The sequence below is a fragment of the Topomyia yanbarensis genome, chromosome 2, assembly GCF_030247195.1.
Source record: "Topomyia yanbarensis strain Yona2022 chromosome 2, ASM3024719v1, whole genome shotgun sequence".
NCBI classification, from domain to species: domain Eukaryota; kingdom Metazoa; phylum Arthropoda; class Insecta; order Diptera; family Culicidae; genus Topomyia; species Topomyia yanbarensis.
In genome coordinates, this window is record NC_080671.1 from 157,589,837 (window position 1) to 157,611,431 (window position 21,595).

The following is a 21,595-nucleotide window of genomic DNA, read 5'->3' on the forward strand; positions in this document are numbered from 1 at the left end:
CAATTTTGTTCCTCGTACTACTACGACTAATCAATCTTACGGCGTATTCAAACACTGTAACTGTTGAATTGACCGTCTTGAGAACCTGGAAGCCATGCTGTATTCAGGTTATCTCCGGTTGACAGTTCAATCGTTGAACTTCCGGGTAATTCTCTTGGCAAAGTTTGAAAGTCTTGAGCAATTTTTACATTGTAAGATAGATTGATTATGCCATCGATGACATCGGTGAAATAACAATCTATATGCCAGCTCGGAATGTTGAGATTGATGACGTAATCACCGATGATAGCGTTACCAGCGGGAATAGATTGAAATTGTACTCCCAATCAAATTCTTCTCGAGTGAATTTTGCTGGGTCTACTTTGCCGAACTACATACTTTTGTACAAAGTTCGTCTGCCTGCCCACCTGTTTGTAGCGCGGGTCATGTACTGCCTTTATTGCAAAGAATGGGTCACACAGCCACGTATTGTAGTAATAATGCGCGCTATCTGAATACGGCGAGAATCACGTGAACTGATTCTCTTAGACTTTTCTGTCTACAGTTAGATGTTAAAAAGGATTTAAAAAGCGCATCCTTCAATGGCTAATGCATAGAGCGAAGTTACAGATATGATCACTGTTATACAACGGAATTGAAAAGGTATAAAAGGTGAAATGGTAAAGGTCCTTCAAGATTCTGCTAAACATTTTGAGATGTGATGCATTTGTTGTGGAAAATGTTCGACATTTATATAAATTTCTATTGTTTTAATACTTTTAGTTTAATCTTTATCGTGAAGATAATGAGGGTTCCACACAACTGATCAATATTCCAGTGTTGATCTAACGATGAGAACAGTAGAGAGATTTCAGGCAGTAAATATCTAAAAAGTGCTTAGATATTCTCATTACGAATCCCAAACATCGTGATACCTTTGCGACAATATTATTAATACCGTCATCGGGGGTAACTTTACGCCAAAAATAGAACGTTTTGTACATAACACTCAAGAACTACGATCACGCAATTTCAAATTTGAAACTTTTTGATGTTTTACATGTGGCAGAAGTACCTCAAAAGTCAGTGAAAAGAACTTTTGGAAAATCAAGAATGAATATGAGATATAAAGAACTAAAAATTGACGGTAAGTCGCCCCCACAGGGGGGCTACATTACGCCAAAAAGTGCGAATGAATGTCGTGCTCGTAAAAATAAAAAGGTATGTACAAGAACTGCGTACCATGCATCCAATAACCTTGTTTTTGGAGAGTCAATAAGTCCTACAATGAAAAACAACAAGCCGAGAAAAAACGCTCTTCATGATATACTTTTTCCTTATCTCTACTTGTCTTAATGATGAGCATAAATGTCGGTTGCTAAGCATTGCTTGTATTCAGTTCGTGATATATGAAGGTATTCCATAATCTTGTGCTGCTTCCAAAATGGATTCGAAAAACATGTTGTCAAGAGCAACTTCAATATCAAGAAAAACTCCTAAACTTGGTTGCTTTTGCGAAAAAGCTTTTCAATGTTGTAGACAGCATTGTGTAACAGGGTGGTACTAGACTTCTCCCACTGATATGCATGTTGCATTGCATGCAGCGGGTGCTCGACCAAGATAACATCCCGCATGTAGTAGTCGATAAAACGTTCCACTGGTTTGAGAAGGGAGGAGGTCGCACTGATCGGTCTAAAGCTCTTTGCCTGCTCATAAGTGACGCGTACACCTTTGGAAAATAATTTTACAGTTATTTTCCGCCACGCTTATGATATGCATCCTTTTACAAGACTACATATAAGAACTTTTTTCAAATATACTTGAAGTGAGGGTATTTTGAAGTAGAACTGGGGATGACGTTATCTTTTCCGGAGACTTATACGGAGCAAAACTTTCAAACGAGCCCAAGAATCAGAACTAACTAAAAAGAACCAATTCTACGAGCAAATGCCCAAGAATCAGAACTACCTAAAAAGAACTCAGGAGCAGTCGTCAGTGATGGTGGCTGTACAGCCTGGAAAGTGTGTGTCAAAAAAAACAATTGAGTACTACTTCTTCGTCAGACGTGTATTCACTATTAGCAGTTCTAATTAATCTGACATGAAAATCTTTTGATTTCGAGAGTAACTTATTTAATCTTCTCATCTCGTTGAGACATGTGACATTTGTGCAGAAGCTTTTCCAACCACTTCGCTCAGAGGCTCGGAGGGCATTTCTGTGTGCTTTGCGAGCCAACTTAAATGCTGTCTCTGCGTTTGCGATTCCAAGCTCCTTTAAATAACTTTTTCAGTCGAACAAGTTTGGTATTTTAGCAGTAACAAGGTGTTCTTCTAAAAGCACGCAAAACTCGAAGACGACAAGCCTCTTGGTTTGCTACTACTATGAGTGAGTTTGTTTTATCTACGTCCTCATACAAGTCACTTGGAGATTCAATCGTCGAAGGGTACCCATGAAACCTAGTCGCCATCTTCGTAGAGGTTCTAGGACGACTGCGTGATATTGATTTTATATGACGATATTGTGGCACTAAAACATCCAGTCTAATCGCACTGCGCACTTACTATTACTATCTATTAAATTTTTCTTATTGACTCGTTAGTTCGACTGATCTGTCTATGAAAGTACCATCTCTATCACTTGGAATACATATGTTCTGACAGATCGCAGTTTTCAGTAGCAGTTTCATCATTCGCACTTTGAAAGTGCGGAGTCCAGGTTAGTGGGAAGTACGCAATATCTAGCGAGATGTTTAGATGATCAAAGACGACGTACTTATGAGCAGATAACGAGCTCGTTTGCCAACTCATACATAACCCTCCAGCACTCGCGCGAATGGCTCCTCGAATGAGCAGCCTCTGGTGCTAGAAGAAGATTTCGCTAGAGTTTCGGAAGGTGTTGCACAAAATACTGTAACGGACTTACTTCTTAAAAGTAATATCACGTATCCAAAAATACAACGGCGCGAGTGCCGGAGGGATAATACCGTCAGTGCAGAGAATCACAACATTTCTCTGTCAGCTCATGCAAATGCTAGGCGGATTCCTATATTTAGTATGTGTACATTTGTACTACTTAAGTATTCCATATATTCGGTGCCTCTTAAATTGATATCTGAGCTGCCCCAAATTATGTGCTAGGCATTTACATCACCGTCGATAATGAGGGGAAACTCATTTCTGCCATAGTATGATATAACCCTTTTGAAATCATCAGAAGGTGATGGTTTATTATATGGCAAATATGCCGAACAATAAACGCCATAGTATGATATAACCCTTTTGAAATCATCAGAATGTGATGGTTTATTATATGGCAAATATGCCGAACAATAAACGTATATCTTGTTTATGTAATCAACATAAACGAGATATACGTGAATCCATGTGACGTTTGTTTGGCATTTCAGCGAAGGGGTTTTGTCAACAAGTTAATTTTGCTCTACTCCTGCGAACAGAAAAACCCGTCCGACAAACATCTTTCATTAATCCGATTCTTTTGATGTTGGATCGAATTAACGACTTTGTCAGGCGCGACGTCCATCGGAGTAACATCAGAAGAAATAAACAAGAAAAAATCAGCTGATCAGAAATGTTTCATGGATTGCCTAATTGATCGTGACAGCGCAAATATCCAAAGATTTGCTCAACTATTTTGCACATAACGATGCAAAATCATATTTTATCAATAACTCGTCGCTGTTGTGCTATCTTATGACAAACGCCATTTAGCACATTTCGAGAAAAACGATTTTTAAAGTTTGAGATTGAATATCTTGAGACTTGTAAATGCTATAAACAATCCAAAGAAGACAATTGATGCTTCTATCTATTCTGCATTAATCTCTCAAATATTACGAAGATCGGTTGACTCACCTCAGGAGTTCCACAAGACTCTCATTTAGGACCTTTATTGTTTATTTTACATGTGAACGATATTTCCTTCCTTCTCAAAAAACTGAAAGTACTAATCTATGCCGATGACATGAAACTTTACTTGGAGATAAGAAATGCCGAGGATATTGATACTTTCCAAAACGAAATTCTAGTTTTCCACACGTGGTGTCAAAAAAGCCTCCTACAGCTAAACGTAAAAAATGCCATTCAATCACTTTTAGTCGAAAACGACAAACACCGAATGTTGTGATTACCTTAGGAAGACAGACTGTAGCAAAATGTGAAAGAATTAGGGATTTAGGCGTTATATTAGACTCCAAGTTAAATTTTATTGATCATTATAACACAATTATTCACAAAGCTAACAACATGCTCAGTTTAATAAAACGCTTTAGTTATCATTTTGTAGATCCGTATACAATCAAAACATTATATATTGCTTATGTTAGGTCGATATTGGAATATTGCAGCATCATTTGGTGCCCTTTTTCAAGCACACCTGAAGAACGAATAGAATCTGTACAAAAACAATTCATATTATTTGCCCTTCCTAAACTAGGTTGGATAGCATTTCCTCTGCCATCTTATGAAGCACGCTGCATGCTTATCAATATACAAACATTGAAGGAACGTCGTGAATTTGCAATGCTTTCGTGCATTAATAATATCGTCTCGCATCGTATTGATTCAGCCGAAATTTTATCCAAATTGAACTTTTATGCACCTTCTCGACAGCTACGAAATCGAATCATATTTTCAATAACTCCATATCGCACAAATTATGCAAAATATGGCCCTATAAATCGAATGATGGCTGCTTATAACCGCTATTGCGAATCAATTGATTTTACAATGTCCAAACTAAAACTCACACAATATTTTATACATAAAAGAAATTCTAACGCATAAGAAAATGATTCTGTAAAAGCTGAATTTTTTTTATTTATAATAAAATTAAGTTATATATTTTAATAAATAAGAAAAATGTAAACATTACTGTAACTATACCAGTCTACATCGATTGACGAAATAAATAAATAAATAAATAAATAAATATGTACTATGTTGCGAGTTTTTACTATGAATGTATACAAAAGTCGCACTCACACGTGTCATAGGCGTGTATTAATGACAAAAATTGTATGACGTGTCATAATCGTGCATGGAAAATTTTCCATAGAAAAAAATCATCAATTTTTAACTAATCCATATCTTTACGTTCATATGGTCTATAAACAATCGGTGAAATGCATTTTGAAGGAAATGAATCAGGGAATCTAGAAAAAATTGTTATTTTTGGTTACAGTGTTGCCAAACATCCTTTATTTCCAGTTTAAAACTAAAACTGTGTTTTTCTCACAACTCGTGTAATTTTCTTTTGAAAATGTTTATGCCATTGTGTTCCTCAAACATTTTCACACATAAAAACATCTAAAACTTCAATATAACTTGAGCAAATTCCTAGATACAGTGATTTGAAACAAATAACTCACAATTTCTCATCATGTTTCTCGCATATCTAAGTAACCAAGTAGAATTTCAAAATACTGAAAACGCCACTTTGTGGAGATTTTTCAAACATGTAATGTGGCTTATCTAACTCAGTTTACCCCAAAATGGCGTTTGTCATAAGATAGCACAACAGCGACGAACTATGATGGCTAAGCTAAAAGACAATAAGTTCGATATTTACTTGATATTACAAATAATTAATAGGTTTGGCAACTTATTTCGCATACATCCAAATTAAATGTAAAAATATGTAGAGTTGTTTAGAGATAAAAAAATTATGGAATAAGGAAACTGCATCATGTTCAGTTGCCTGCCCTAAACATTATTTTCCAGAGTTCATGTAGACTCTGTATTTACGACTGACATCATAATCAGGCCTAAAAAGCATTGTTTTAGTTTTGTTGGACAAAATTTCCCTTTTACAGATGCTTGTGCCCCATGAAATTTGATCTTGACCCCAAGTTGGTCTTTTTTATCAAATTCTTCTGGTAAAACTTTTGATTTTTAAATACAACTCCGCCTTTCAAACTGTATTGCCCTCGACCGAGTATCCTTTATGCTTTGTCGGTATAAGTCCAACACACTTTGTGAGCTTGGGCGTAACTTTTGTAATAGAATTCTTACGAAATAGATGTATCTTGGTAATTTCGTTGCCATTTGCCAGTTTTGATGATGCTCTATCATGTATTTTTGAAATATCAAAAGAAAATTCAACATTACATAGAATTTTGCACAGAAATCTGAGAAAATGTTTCTGCGTATACAATTCTAGTGATGATACAGCTATTATATACAACAAAAAATGCTCGAGACTTTTTGTAATGGATTTGATGTTTTAGTTCATAAACAATAAAATATGCAAATAAAAACGTACCTTTGAAAGATTTTGTGAGGAATATTGAACAAATACTGGTTTTGTGATAGGGGTGGATAAACTTTATTTTATATACTGTTTATCAAAGATTTATTTAAAGAACAGAAAAATGTGTGGCTTCCAATAAAATATGCAAGTGTGATTGTATTATCGCTGTGCTCTCTTCCGCTTAGCTTTCGCTGCCTTTTTATGAGATACAACAATGCATATTTTTATCTTTAATATTTTCAGGCCCAGTGAGCCGCACGAATCAAATGTTTGTGCAAAATCGTGGTAACTTCAGTGAATCTGGTAAATTAATTATATTCATATAAATCATTTAAAACTCATCAAAACTGTCTTTCAGAGGATGAGACGGCCCAGCAGTACATACCTCCAAGCGAGCAAAAAGTGGAGGAACCCAAAAAATATACCGGAAGTGCTATTCCAAGCCGATCATTCAAAATATTACAAGCAATGACTCAATCGGACGCTCCTGGTAAGTTCTTGTACTAGTATTTGCAATTTACTACAAATATTGAGGGCTAAATCTCTCGTAAGTCATGTCCATTTAATTACATTATAAAATGTTTTTTACTTACAATTAATGGATACAGTGACAATTGATGATTATATACACACAATAACTGCACTAGCATTTTATATCCTACCCGAAAAGATAAGAAGTTTTGAAACCATTAACTACATCCAATCACTTTACACGTTTTCATTCGTTTGCTTTGTGGACAAATCATTCCTCAATACGAAAATCATAACAATGTTAACTAGTAATGGTTGATCAATTTAACATTAGACTTGTGTTGAAATATTCGAAACTAGGATTTTACGATGATTTTCAAAATACTTTAGATAGCCCAGGTGAACAAAACCAGTTGTCCAATGTTTATACCGTTTCACATCCTGATTGATTTCAGTGATAAGTAAAACGATCTTTGTTACTGTTTACTGAAACCAATCAATCTCATCAAGTCATTCCAGCTCTCATTTCTGCCGATCGGTGCATAATTTCACAATCTCGATGATTTTTCTTTCTCATTTATCGTTTCTTTCAACAGCCGATACAAATTCCTCTGACACTGAAGGTAACCAAAATTTACCATGCAGCGGCGAAATCCGATATTCACCCTACCCTTATCCACCGCAGCCATATTACTGTTGCAATCCCAATTGGCATTTTTATGATCCTAACAATCCTCAATACTATCCCCATCCTCCTCTACCACCACCTCCACCCATTCACGCACCCGGTTATTATTATCCGCCTCCATCGCCGCACAGTCACTACGATCGCGGCGCCTATTACGCTGGCTATATATCACCACATCATTTCTATTATTCTCAAGAACCATGCTCACCCTGTACGCCCCCGCCATATTATCAGATAGGGCAACCACAATTCGCTTACTGCGAAAACGTCGTGCCGGACTCGCCGACTCATACCTATGTTATCACGACACCGCCGCCGCGTATCATGGTTACCCCAACTCCTGAAGACTCGTCCGACGTTGAATCGATTCTTAGTGATTTGAACAACAGGCCGCATCCTCTGTCCCGCTCACAAAGCAGTCTTAAACGCCTATCGGAACGTTTGGCTAACTTTAGCAACTCGCCGGAAATTTTGGGACCTACGGACCAAGACTCATCAATACGTTGTTCACCCAGCAGTCCGTTGAATGAAAGATACCGTACGTTTGAGGAAAGTACCTCCTCTACACCTTCTCCTCAGTCTATCTGTTCTGATACGCAAGAGAGAACTAGCAAAAAATCAGATAACGCCGTCAATACTGATAGCGTTATGGGTGAAGACGCTCACACAACAAAATCCGTTGAATTTGACGAAGAAGATAGCAGTGAGGAAAGTGAGGATGAAGAAACAGTAGGCTACGACAACAATCCACCCGAGCATCTGCCCCATCAACTGAGTGTGATATTCGAGGAAGAAAGCAATTATTCGAGTTCAGCTAATCCCAGTCGTAGAGCAAGCATTTGCAGTGATAGTTCAACACTAAGCGATTGTTCATCTACACTCGCAAATGATCTGGACGCTGCAGACGATCTTGACCAACGGATAGAGGCCGGTGATGGTAACCAAACGGATGAAGACATAGATCACTTAGAAGATGTTGAGTATGGTTCGGACGAACGCTCACGTGTCAAACTGGAAACAGAGCAGATTAAAGTACAAGATACAAAAGACAACACGACCGAGCAGGACAGTTCAGATGAAAGCAGTGAATCAGGCACTGAAGAAGATAGTACGGAAGAAGAGGAAGAGGAATCAAATGGTCATGAAACGGCAAGACCCATCAGCAATGTAGAATCATCAATGATAAACAGTTCAAATAAGGATGCGGAGGAGACAAGCGAGGACGAAGAGGAAACGGATGAAAGCGAAGAAGAAAATTATTCATCCGAGAAAGTTGAACTTGTGGGTAAAAAAGAGACACCGATTAATTTAAATGTGAAAGAAACTGTGGACAACGGTAAGGAAGAGGTGGCAGAAGATGAAGAAGCTATAAGTCAATCTGAAGAAAGTGAAGAAGAAACAGATGACAAGGAAAAAAATGATCAATCTATGAAAGTAATGCCAATGGTTGAAACTGTTGAAAATGGAACTCATACTGACGTAACGGTTACTATTACCATACCGTCATCAAGTAACAAATCCATAGATAAAGAAATTAATAGGGAAGAGAAAGTAGTCAAGCGGAACTTCATGGTTGATTACGAGGATGATGCGAATGTTTCAGTGTCTGTTTCATTGCCGCTTAAACTAAAATCATCGACCATAGATGATTCAAGCGGCACTGTGAAAGAAACCGAGGGATGCGAGAAAACAGAAGAAACAATCGAGAACGAAGCACAAAAAGATGATGACGAAGAGGTAGACTTTTGGAGCCAGATTGGAGAGGAAGATGAATTTAAGCGACCTAGTAGGTCCTACTCAAGAGACTACTGGAGTAGCCGAGAGGTTAGCATGGACCGTGATGGAGACTGGAATCAGGAAGATGGTGATGATAATAACATAGATGGTGATACAGATTTTTGGAACAACGAAAATGGTCCCAATGAACCAATTGATCTCTGGAAGGCTGATCCAGCAGTTGAGACATTACTAGAACGACAGAAGAAAAATGAAAGAAAGGACTCAATTGACTTCTGGCAGAGCGAAAACGAGAGAATTGTTAACGATTTGTATAAAAAGCGAAAACACAGCATCGAAACAGATACTAACTGCAAAATTATGGATGAGAATAATAATTCTAGAATCTGGGACAGACGCAGCCAGATTTCAAAAGTGGAACACAGCGAAGACAGCCGAGAGGATAGAAATAATGACAAGCCAGAGGCGGATGAAGGCGAGACAATGGAGCAAGTCGCTGAACGCGAGGAAACGGATAGCTCAGAAGAAGAAAGCGACGATGATAGCGAAGAATATGAAACAACTAATACTTCAAAGGAGGAATCCGATATGGATGCGATTGAATTACGGGCAGAACAAAATCCTTCGGTACCAGCAAAAGAAATAAAAACTCCTGAGATTGTTCTTAAGAAAGTTCCAACGGTTGATAAAGTTGATCACAAATGTAATGGTATTCTGGATGTAATATCCACCATTGCCAGAGCAGATGATAAAAAACTTTCGGTTCGAGACAGAATTTCAATATTCGAAAACCAAACTACTAATCCTGTACTGGAGGCACCAAAGCGGCAGGAAATGCTTAATTCAAGCAATCGTTTAAGACCTTCATCCGAACAGAAACAGTCTTGTGATGAATCCGAAGCAGAAGATGATTCTGGTGTCACATCTGACATGAGCAAGCACATATCAGAAGTAGAAACTGATTCAGAGTGCTTCCCTGAAATGCGGAAAATGACACGTTATCAGCGAGCAGCGACACATTCCAGGTTATTCAAACTTTTGCAGGACGAAAGTAATAACGGTGATAGTGAAGACGAAGAAGAACAAAGAATGCGTTCAGTTGAATGCATTGAGCTGCCTAACGGAAACAGTAGTACACAGGGCATCGAAAGCCCTCTTCATCCGAAGCTAAGTAAATGCAAAGAATCTTCGTTCGAAGATAATTCCAGTACATCCAACACTGCCACCGATCGAAGAGATCGACTATCACTGCCAATCAGACACCAATCCTCATCTGGTATCGACAGCCTGTCGTCTTCCACATCATCCGCATCTCCTGTATCAGGAGTAACCAATGATAAACTTGCCGAAGAACTAGTGTTAAGCTTGTTGATGAAGAAAAAGGGTAGACTGTTTCGTAATTTACCGTTGGAAAAGTTACACGCAGCTGCACTAAAGATTCTTCAAGAAGATCTTGAATCGAATGCCACAATTAGTTCGAACGAGGATAACCTCGCAACTGTGGACTCGACACCTGCTCTAACCCCACAGGAGTTTAAATCTGAGTATCAGAACTCTTATTCCGATTACTACGATACATGGAGCGATGTAAATGGCAAAGCGTCGCCGCAGGATTCGGTGGGCTCCATGGAAACACTGCCATCGAAAGCATTTCGAAACTTACAGGAACATACCACAAACCGGAAATCGTCCAACTGGTCCGTTCGATGTCCACGCGTGTTTAGCAATAAAAGTATATCGCGACTAGCGGAAGTTCGAGAATCCGACTCTCCTGAACCTAGCACTACCTCGCGATCCCGTCCGCCCTCACGTGCATCCATTCACTCGATGCCACCCTGTTAGGACTGATGGAAAAGCGCCTGCAGTAGTGAATGCTAAAGTGCGAAACGTACAATTCAGACTAAAAATTTGGAAAATGGGCAGCTAAGATCCTGAATTGTGGATGCGAAAAGATGATAATCTGCTCAGGTGGCATACATTTCCGCGACGAATGTCTTTCGTATTTTTTCCTGTAGTAAAATTGTATTGAAGCATTGTACTTGAGCATTTAGCGAAATGTATATTTATGAGAAAATGTTCAGATCACGAGGTAGCAGAAAGCATTCATAACAAAAGCATATCATCAAGATTTCAGAGAAGCAGGTATCTTCAAAATTACTTGGTTTTCTTTATTTTATTGGCTGTAATCTCATCTCACCTCTGTGTTTTAATATACTCCTAAGGTAGTATTTAAAGTAATATTTTACAACCATAGGTACAAAAGTATTGCGCGTTTTTGCTGAAATAACTTCCGCACTGTATAAGGAAACAGAGATTCAAATCGTAATTCTATCTTCTTCTTTTTTTCGAACACCATATCTTCGTTCAAGGAAGGAATTTTGCAGCCTTATTAGACAGTTCATAGAATAAATATTACCTTAAATACTACTCATCGAACAAAAAGATACATTTAGTGTTCAGTTGAAAAAATTAAAATTCTAAATTTATCTTTTTGTTTGATTTTTCTCTCTTAAAAGCAACATGCGACAAACTCACAGCTTTTGTATTTCGTGATGTTTTGAACAGCAACAAAAATTTGTTTCGTACCATTGCTGTAAATGTTGTGTATTTCTCAACACAGCAATATCAAGTAGTGCTTGTTGTATAAATAACCAAATTAATAGAAATTAAAAAAGTGCATCTAAAATTCCCGTCAGTACACAAAAGAGTAAACTCCACCTTTGGCGTAGAGATACACGGTCGAAAAAAAGAAGAGCATAATTACAGCGAATTTGGAAGTTTAATACATAAATAATTACACAGTGCAATGCGCAGCTTTTCTTGTTTTGTATTTTGGAATTCCTTTATTACCTCTACATTCAACACAAGAGAGAACTGTTAAATTGGTTTAATCATTTACTACATTTCAACTACCACTACAGTTTCAGAAATTAACATTGAATCTGCTTCAAATCTGAGTTCCACAATCTTTTCGAACTTCCTTAGCTTGTTCAGCGAAATTCAGCTCCAAAACCGATTTGCTCTGCGGTTTTAAAAGCACTAAAACAAATTCCAAGTTGAAGGTGAAGTTTTCCTCTAATTTTTCACACTAAACCCAAACAAAACACAAATGTCCCGCCTAACGAAACTAACATGTGCTAATGTTTGCCATTATAGAATAGTCCAACAAGGCGCAAGTCAAACCGCCAAACAACATACAAGGAATGCATAAATTGTTTTTATTGTTCTTTGTTTCAGAAAAAAAGGTACCGATGAAATGAAAGAATAATAAACATTCAGAGACTACAATGAATAGATAAAACAATCATCACACACACTTATGCATATCTTAGTGAGTAAAAAGATGAACCGTGTACGAACGCATCCAAAATTGAGTTTTCTTTGTTAATGACGAATCGGAAAGAATAACGCTTAGTAAAATGGTTTTTGGAAGACCGTAAAATTTCACTAATCTTACTGATTTACTGTTGGATTACTATGCATCTGCATCAGATTTAAAATGTGCTTGAAATGAATCAAATTGTAGTATTAAAGAGCCGCATCACCAGCGAGAGCGAGGTCTACCCCAAAGTCTTCCAGGTTCTCAGCTGAGTATAACTTTAGCTGGTATCTCTTCCCGCATTCACGCTACATATCCAAGTCATTGTACCTTGCCCGTTTTATCAGTCTCCCGATGTCAGGATGTCTGTATACTTAGTACAGCTCTTGGTTCATGCGTCATCGCCATTCACCATTTCCCACTATATCGAACGCAGCAACTCTTCTCTTTAACTGCTTCTCTTTAACTGACGACTGCTACCTTCAACGCACATGCTTCAGGGCCGTATAGAGCAACAGTGAATACCAGTGATTCGTATAGAGTAAGTTTCTTGCGCTCCCATAGGCTACGGCTGACAATACAAACCACAGCCATAACACGCCTTTTTACCCAGCGGTTAACATCGTTATCACATTTAACTAGTGTTCCAAGATATATGGATTCGTCGCAACCTCGTATCATACTCCATCTACTTCCACATCAGAATCAACACCAGCCACTACGCACTTGTCTGCCCCCCCCCCCCCCGCCTCTTAAAAGGTATATATAGCTCTACCACTGTTCTGCGATCAACCCCAATAATGTAAATGTCAACCGCGAAGTCAAAAAGCATATACGGGATCTCATTATGATGGTTTCTTTCCATTGCACATCAGATATTCGTATCGCATCTCGCTTCTTATCCTCATGTTGTTATAAAACTTTCTCGCGTCCTGATAAAGCTTCGCTCTGCCTCTGCGAGTACCTTTTCGTCGCACCCAGATTTCTTACACCGATGAAGTTTTTTCTCGGCTGCCCTCAACTTACCAAACCCTGTACCCGCTGAAAGCATTCGGTGTTTAGCCTGATTTTATCTAATCCGTTGCTCTTTAGCACTCAGTACCAACCAGTCATTCCGCGTGTGGAATGTCCAATAGTTCTGCGGCGGTTGTAACGTCTCGACTCTTGAACATTGGATGAATCCAGTCCCCTATCGATTTTGCCACTCCCCTTTTTGCCTGGGCTTTGTGAATTGATATGTATGTATGACGTATTATCAGAAGCACCCTCGACGTCAAGAAAAGCGCAAATTTCCTTGAAATCGAGGGTTTTCTCTATAGGTGTCACTAAGATATGTAGGGCTATTTCCATAGATTTGATCTTTTGATATGCCAACTGGTACTTGTTTAGCGGAACTTACGGAACTAGCCGTCGGTGACTGCACTGTTATTGCAACGACGTCCCGTTGAATGAATCCTGTAATTGGACAGAATTAAATCGCTCCGTTTATCAAATCTGCAGTACTTGGACTTGGCTTTTACTATATACTAACTTGTGAGCTAAGAAATTTAAGCCATAAATTTTGTGTTTATTTACCCACGGCTCTCGTAGAAGATCGACGTCTAGGCGCTCTTTGGTGAACCTCCTTACAAGGACACTGGTAGCACCTTTTGAGTGATGAAGGGTCGCTTGGATGCAGCGAATACCGCTCATTTTCGTGGTGTTTTTCTATCGTTGATTTTCGAAGTCAATGTTTCGTCCCATTTATTGTGCCGACGGATAGTCGCAGGCTGTGTGCTCTTCAACGTTCCAGTGGCCTTCATTGGCCCAGTATTTGCATAGGTTCTTGTCGTTTGTGCACCTTCGCCTACAGGGGGTTTTCGATCCTCATCTTGCGTATTAGTTCGTGAGCCAGTGCTTTTGTGTATGGCTCGTGAGACGGGCTGCCACCTATACTGCATGCTTGCTATGCTCAGACGTCCATCGTAAGGAGTTTCGTGTTGGGTCACCTACACGAGCTTTTTCAGTTCACGCTTGCCTAGAACTTCCAGGTTCGGTTAAGACCAGGGCGCCCTTCAACTGGTGCATTCTAGCCCTTCAGAATACGTATAGTTAAATTGGTTGTTGGGAGGTTATCAGTTTCACTGAAGCCGCCAACAGGAGTTCTACCGTATTAGTTCGTGAGCCAGTGCTTTTGTGTATGGCTCGTGAGACGGGCTGCCACCTATACTGCATGCTTGCTATGCTCAGACGTCCATCGTAAGGAGTTTCGTGTTGGGTCACCTACACGAGCTTTTTCAGTTCACGCTTGCCTAGAACTTCCAGGTTCGGTTAAGACCAGGGCGCCCTTCAACTGGTGCATTCTAGCCCTTCAGAATACGTATAGTTAAATTGGTTGTTGGGAGGTTATCAGTTTCACTGAAGCCGCCAACAGGAGTTCTACCGTTTTGAGGTCGGTGGTTATCTTCAGCGTTCTATGCAGAAATTATCATTATGAATCTGCACCAGGCGGAAGATGTTCCCATCGGACCTGTCGATGCTGTGCCGATGTAAAGCGCTTGTTTTGGCATCTGTAACGCTTCAACGGCTTCCAATGAAGCGCCTTCCCAGGACTTGATCGCAGCTGTGACATTTTGCAGCCACTTAGCTGTATCTTTGTTTGTATATTCGATTATTTGAACTCTGCTCTGTGGTGCTATCGATCAGCGCGCATCGAGTAGCATTCAGCTGTTCATTGCTAAAGGTATTTCCAAGGTACCCGAACAGAATGATGGCCATCGAGTACGATTTGGCCATTTTATTGAAGTTTGGGCGCTGCTCAGTTTTTAGTGTCTGTCTAGGATCCTGCCCCTTGATCTTTTTCCTGCCACACTGTTGTTCGGAAACTCAGTGTCCGTAGAATGCTGTCGGTTGGCTGGTACCTGTGCCATTGGGATTTTTGCCAACTCAACTGCGCTTAAGTGACGTGTTCCTCTTGCTTTATTCTCGGAGCTCTCCGATCCAACGGTTGCTCCGCCGGACTGGTCTGTGTCCTCCTTGGCCACTGTCCGATCCTCGTCTCTAAATGAAGAGTTGAGAATGAAAGAAGTTCAGGACACAACTTCCTCCAACGAGCCACTATTTAGCAACTTCCCGAATTTGCTTTCCGCGAAATCCTTCTTTTCTTCCACCTCCATCGGCGCAATCTTCTCCACACTCATGTTTACAGTGTTTTAGGTGTTTTCCGTTTTGTTTCCATGAATAGCTAGATTTGATTTAAGATATGGTATTGTTTGATCCATATAGACTAAGGTCATGTTTTCTCCATATGACAAATTTCTATCGCTCAGGTTCGTACAAGAAAGTTCAGACAGTACCAGATTACATAACTTTTCTTAACACTCTAATTTGTTTTGTTGTAAATTTTGGCATATAAATGATCATTTCAGTAAAATGCAATGTTTTGAACATAATTTATGTCAAAATGTGAGACTTTGTAAACCAAGTGTTTTGTATAGATCGGTGAACATCGACGATCGGAGCTTATTTGGTCCATGCAATCTTCAATGATTAGCTTTCTTGGAAGTCTCTTGAAAGTTTATCTATTCCGATCGTCTAAGATTTTATATTTGATGCACACTAGAGAAACAGAATAGCAAAATGATGATAGGTTCCATTTGGAATTCAAAATCAGCTGTAAATGTTTGCACCTGAATTGTAATTCCAAATGAAGTCTGAGTCATACTCAGGCTTCATTTGGAATTACTAAATTATAATTATTGCTAAAGAGAATAATTATTGCCAAAGAGAATAGTACAACCTAGCTTTATTGTACTATTCTCTTTGGCAATAATTACACATAATTTGAGCTGCGCTACTAGAAAAATTGGATAACCCATAACTGTTCTTGGAATTAAGGTTGGACAGAGAATGGGGAATAATCGAAAGCGAAAAAAGCAGTTTTTGCCCACACCGTGTGCTAGATCTTCGTAAAAATCAATCAGCTTATGTAGAAAGTTGTTACAGTACTGCTGTTTGATTTTTATGAAGATATAACACACGGTATGGAAAAAAACTGCTTTTTTCGTTTTCGATTTTTGCCCATTGTTCAATAGTGCCAGGAACAAAATTACCCCTATGGGCCCACCCCTGATTCGATTTCTGTACCCACCAGGAGTACTTGGACCAAATTTGAAGCAAATCGGACAAGTCTAACTACCGGACCAACGTGCCTGAAGTTGTATGGGATTTTTCGACAATTTACATGGAGAAAACCCACTAACTCGCTGTTTTGCCGCTAGGTGGCACTGTATGTATTGTATTATCACTATAAGTGAAAATAAGAAAGATAATATAATTGTCTACAGCTTTGTCGAAGACTGCTAGTGAATCCGGTTTTGTTAAAAGAAGTTATTAAACTTTTAACGAAGTGATGTCTGAGTTAGTTTTGCATGGAGCCTAGCAGTGCATGGTTGTGTATCAAAACTCGATTCGAGCGAAGCAAACATTTTTGTGGAATAACCGTAAGATTTAGCTCTACGGTATGTTCAGATGAATTGTAGTAAATAATACAAGCCATGTTTTGGTTAGAAAGTTTTAGTTCCACATTTTACCACATAGAGGGCGCCAACACTAACTTTTCAATGGAAAGAGATAGAAATTAGGTGTCTTCCACAAAGTTGTAGAACAGGCACTTTGCAATAATTCTTTTGAACATCTTGATATTCTATCTCTCCTCTATGAAAAGTTAATGTTGGCGTCCTCTATGCGGTCACAGTTGGAACTAAATTTATTAAGTGTTATAATTCTTCTGAACATACTATTGGGCTAAACTTAACGATTATTTCACAAAAATGCATTTTTCGTGGGAATCGAGTACTGATACATAACTAGGCCCCTTGCAAAACTGACTTATAGATCACTTCGTTAAAAGTTTAATAACTTCTTTTAACAAAACCTGATTCACTAGCAGTATTCGACAAAGTTGTAGACAATTAAATTATCTTTCTTATTTTCACTTACAGTGATAATACGATACATATAGTGCCACCTAGCGGCAAAACTGCAAGTTTCTCCATGTAAATTGTCGAAAAATCCCATACAACTTCAGGCACGTTGGTCCGGTAGCTAGACTTGTCCGATTTGCTTCAAATTTGGTCCAAGTACTCTTGGTGGGACAAGGAATCGAATCAGGGGTGAGTCGATTGAGTTTTCAAAAATTCACTATTTTGCTGGGTAGTCTATTGTTCAACCTTACATCCCTATTATGAGAATTCCTCGTAAGCTGAACATATACACACGAGATTAAGTATATATACACATTGACTGAACAATATCCAATAGTGTAAGGCGTGCTTTTTCGTTGTACAGTTTGAGGGCAGCTTTTATCGTAAAGCGATTTCGTTTTTTTTTTACTTTTTGTGACTAACTTCATTAAACAAATGCCATGTTTGGAAAAATAATAAAGACGAGTGGAAAAGTCTATACAAGGCAAAAATTGCTATAATAATAAAATTCTAACTCATCCAAAAATGCTGGCAATGTCACTTGTCTGCTTGCTAACGCAGTTTCAATACAATAAAATTCACATCGAAATAACTGATTTTCCCATCCTTTCAGGTCCTGGCGAAACTGACTTCTAACCGAGTAAGGAACAACACACACGGCTTCCACACCTTTGCACGGATCCTGTAAACACGCACATATTAACGAAATTGTTGTAGCATTTTACTAGTTGTATAAAGGGAAAAACAAGCATTAGGTGTATACTGCTAAATAAGCTTACTGTTGGGACGAAACGATGAAAATTCACAAAAATACAGTTTCTACTGGAAATAGTCCTTTTTGAAGATTTATTAATATCCCATATCGTTTTCTAATAAACAAAAAAAAGTTTGTGTGAGTGTGAGATCTCAAATGAAAATGTTGTGATTTCGATTGTGGCCTTAATCTGAAATCTTGATAATATTTGGCTCGACTTTTGTTGAATGCTGATCCATACCTATGCAAAATAGCAAGAATTGATCTTAAAATAATCAAACATAAAATGGTAAAGCGAAATGTGTCAAATATTTTACTTTTAAGAAAAACATAATGCTTATTTTTCGTTTGTTTTATTAATATACACTATTTATTTGCGCTGATCCGAATCTTTCTGTAACTGAAATGTTAAAGGCATAGAATTTATCGGACGCGATTGCTCTAACATGTGCAAGGAATGAACAGCGCAGGACATGTTAAAACAATAGCCTGAACTGAAGTGTATTGTTACTGATATGTCAAATAAAACGTTATCACACAGGACATGTAATGCCTAATTTTTACAAATATCACAGTAATCCCGAGCAAATTTCCATGGGTTCAAACACCATACAAGCCCATGAATATGGGCTGCGTCCAATTTCACAACCATCAAATCACCATAAAAAATGGTCTCAAAAACCCATAAGTATACCAGCATATAGTTTTTATATGGGATCTCTGGACCGAGATGATGGTGTTTCCATAGCTTGAACCCATTTCAAACACTACCAAAACACCATGCAGTTTTGGGATGAATTTGGACCATGAGCATGGGGGAATTAAGGGCTTGTCGTTTTCTCGGGATACCCACGGAGGAAGCTGAAAGTAAATCGGCTTGTTTCAGTAGGGTTGACCGAGTTTTGCTTTCGGAATTTCTGTACTGGTTGAACTTTTTGAAAACCGGTTTGCGGTCTCATGAAGATACAACCCTAGAGCACATATGTAATTTTTTCATTTATGAAAAAAAATCAGGGAAAAAGTTATTAGCAAACAAATGCAGAAAGAAAAATCGGCCAACCAACCCCATGGCTGGGGTAGGTTGGCCGAGTTTGGCAAAATAAATTAAACACGTCAAATATATCAGTGGATTTAATTAAAGAAAAAATATCGTTTTTTCACTTTTTTGTCTTTTTAACCTTTTTGGACTTACCTTTGGTAGCTCTAGTGAACTTTTTACCAGCTCTCGCTGATTTTTTTTTCCTCCGCCAGCGTACGCTTACGTTTGATTTCATTTTTCTGCTCCTCCAATACTGCTTTTATTGGGGATTAGGTCAAAATTTGAGACGACTGGCGTTTATGAACTTGCCACTTCTTCGAAACAGATCGTGCACTCGCCATGGGAAGAGGTCTGACGTCTTCAGAGATCATCTGCAGCAGATTCTATGCTAATGGACGAGTTTTGTTCGGGGTTGGGTCGATCTGTGACAAATCCTGCCAGAAACTCCTCAGGTGGAAAAAATTCAGGATTGACGCGGCACACGACTCTGAAACCTGTTTGGTATTTAATTCATAAAATATCGGAATCAACTTTTTATAAACAATTTCCGACTTTTAATGATTCTAATCTCTTATTTCTATTTTGTTATAATTTTAAATTATTTTTATTACTTATTTCTCGTGCATATTTTTCCTTATAATCATCAATATTAGCATAATATCAAATTTTACTTTGGAAAAGTTTGGCATTCACAAATATCAAAGTGCACATTACTCTACACTAAATTTACAACTCGGCCAATCAGCCCCGCACAGAACTCGGCCAACCTACCCCAATGTATATTTTCGAGAACAATCACGATTTACACAAACAAATATAAGACTAGTATGGCTAGTACTACCCACTCGAAAATTACCGAGGGGGGAATTACCCACTAGAAAGTTTGGAACAAATCACAACCTGAAATTAACCAAGTAGTGTCTCGCGCACAAAATGCATGCGTCTGAAATTCTCGCTGAGCAACAATTTCATATTAAACTTGCAGTTTTTTGACAAACAGAAAATCGCTGTCCGGACATCATGAACCGGATCACCGACTGGCCTCCTCGGATCCGCTAGGAACTCTTGGGATCAGATATCCAGGTAGCTGTTAGCCTGTCAGCCAAAAGAGAAGAGATATCTAAATTCGGATATCTATCGGGTGTTTAAAAATATGTATATGAGAGACATACAGGATCGGATAACTGGCGCTAGAACACAAGTGCAGAGACCGTTCTCCCCAACCCCAATACTCCGAAGATGCGCATTCAGCGTACCATGATTGGACATGACCCGATATATCACCAAAAGGAATTCACGACCTTCGTCTATTCCCTTTAACCAAGGTTTGCTGATACCGTTCGGATTCCAAAACATTCATTGCCCCACGAATTTTTTTTTGCGGTTCTGACGAATATTGTTAAAATTGTGGAAGATCTATGTCGAAAGTTAACCAGGTTTTCTATAATTCAAATACATTGTGTAAAACTTAGGAAAATAATAGGAATGACGCACTTACTTCGGTTTCGTAACAGCACCCATCAAGGGGCATTTTCAGGCGTTCACGAGGAAGCTCAGGAGAGGAAATGATTTTCCTCTTTCCTTTTTTTTCCACTCCGTCCCTTGTTTCTAAAAGGTTTCTAGACGAGCCCCGTTCAAAAGAACAAAGTTTGGAAGAACAGATTCGGCGAAAGGCTTGAAATGAGGCCAATTGAAAAAAAGTTTCTTTCTTATACTCCTCAATTGTTGCTTAACGCAATTGATTGCATGCCAGAATATTCACTGACTGAAGCGAAGGGTTCTTGAAGGAGCCAATCCCATATTTCACAATTAGGGCCCCTCCTGGAGACTACACCATCCATCTCTACTTCCCGGGCGGGTACGTATACAAATACTTATTCATATACGCCCGAGTGTTGATCAGTTAGATCACGCGATTTATGGATTATGTTAAATGGCTTATCTTTGGTCCGGAAGTAGACCGTCCAAGGGCCGGTTGTATTAGTTGGATATTGTTTGTATTGAAAAGGAGACTTATCGGCATTATTTTTGCCATTAGAGAAATATTCAAATCGTTCTATGTGGGTCGTTGGAGATAACTCCCCATCAGTCAATATTATCATGCGGGCTACAGTATCCACCAAAGAAGGTTCTATCGCAGGGAATGCAACGAAATTGAAAAGAATGGAGTGATTGGTACTTAGCTGTACAAAATTTGTATAATAAAAATTATAATTTAAGTTTAAATTTAATGTTCTATGTAGTATCAGTAATAAATAAACACATTTTCGCTAACCCGTTAACAAAGGGTGTTCCAAATGAATACAGGGAGTTTTCATTTTCACATACACACGCCATGTTTAAACGTTCATCAATACGAGTAGAAATAACTCCGAAT

At 38.6% G+C, this 21,595-nt stretch overlaps 1 protein-coding gene across 1 annotated transcript in view; it reads left to right on the forward strand.

The window, feature by feature from the left end:
• Positions 1 to 18,722, forward strand: part of LOC131681863 (uncharacterized) — a 63,314-nt gene extending 44,592 nt beyond the window's left edge. Inside the window, exons 9-13 of the mRNA XM_058962929.1 lie at positions 6,490 to 6,549; positions 6,605 to 6,736; positions 7,314 to 8,594; positions 8,727 to 11,284; positions 18,039 to 18,722. Of these exons, the coding sequence (XP_058818912.1) occupies positions 6,490 to 6,549; positions 6,605 to 6,736; positions 7,314 to 8,594; positions 8,727 to 10,984 (3,731 nt within the window). The 3' untranslated portion in view covers positions 10,985 to 11,284; positions 18,039 to 18,722. The remainder of the gene's footprint in view (positions 1 to 6,489; positions 6,550 to 6,604; positions 6,737 to 7,313; positions 8,595 to 8,726; positions 11,285 to 18,038) is intronic.
• The last annotated feature ends 2,873 nt before the right edge of the window (positions 18,723 to 21,595 follow it).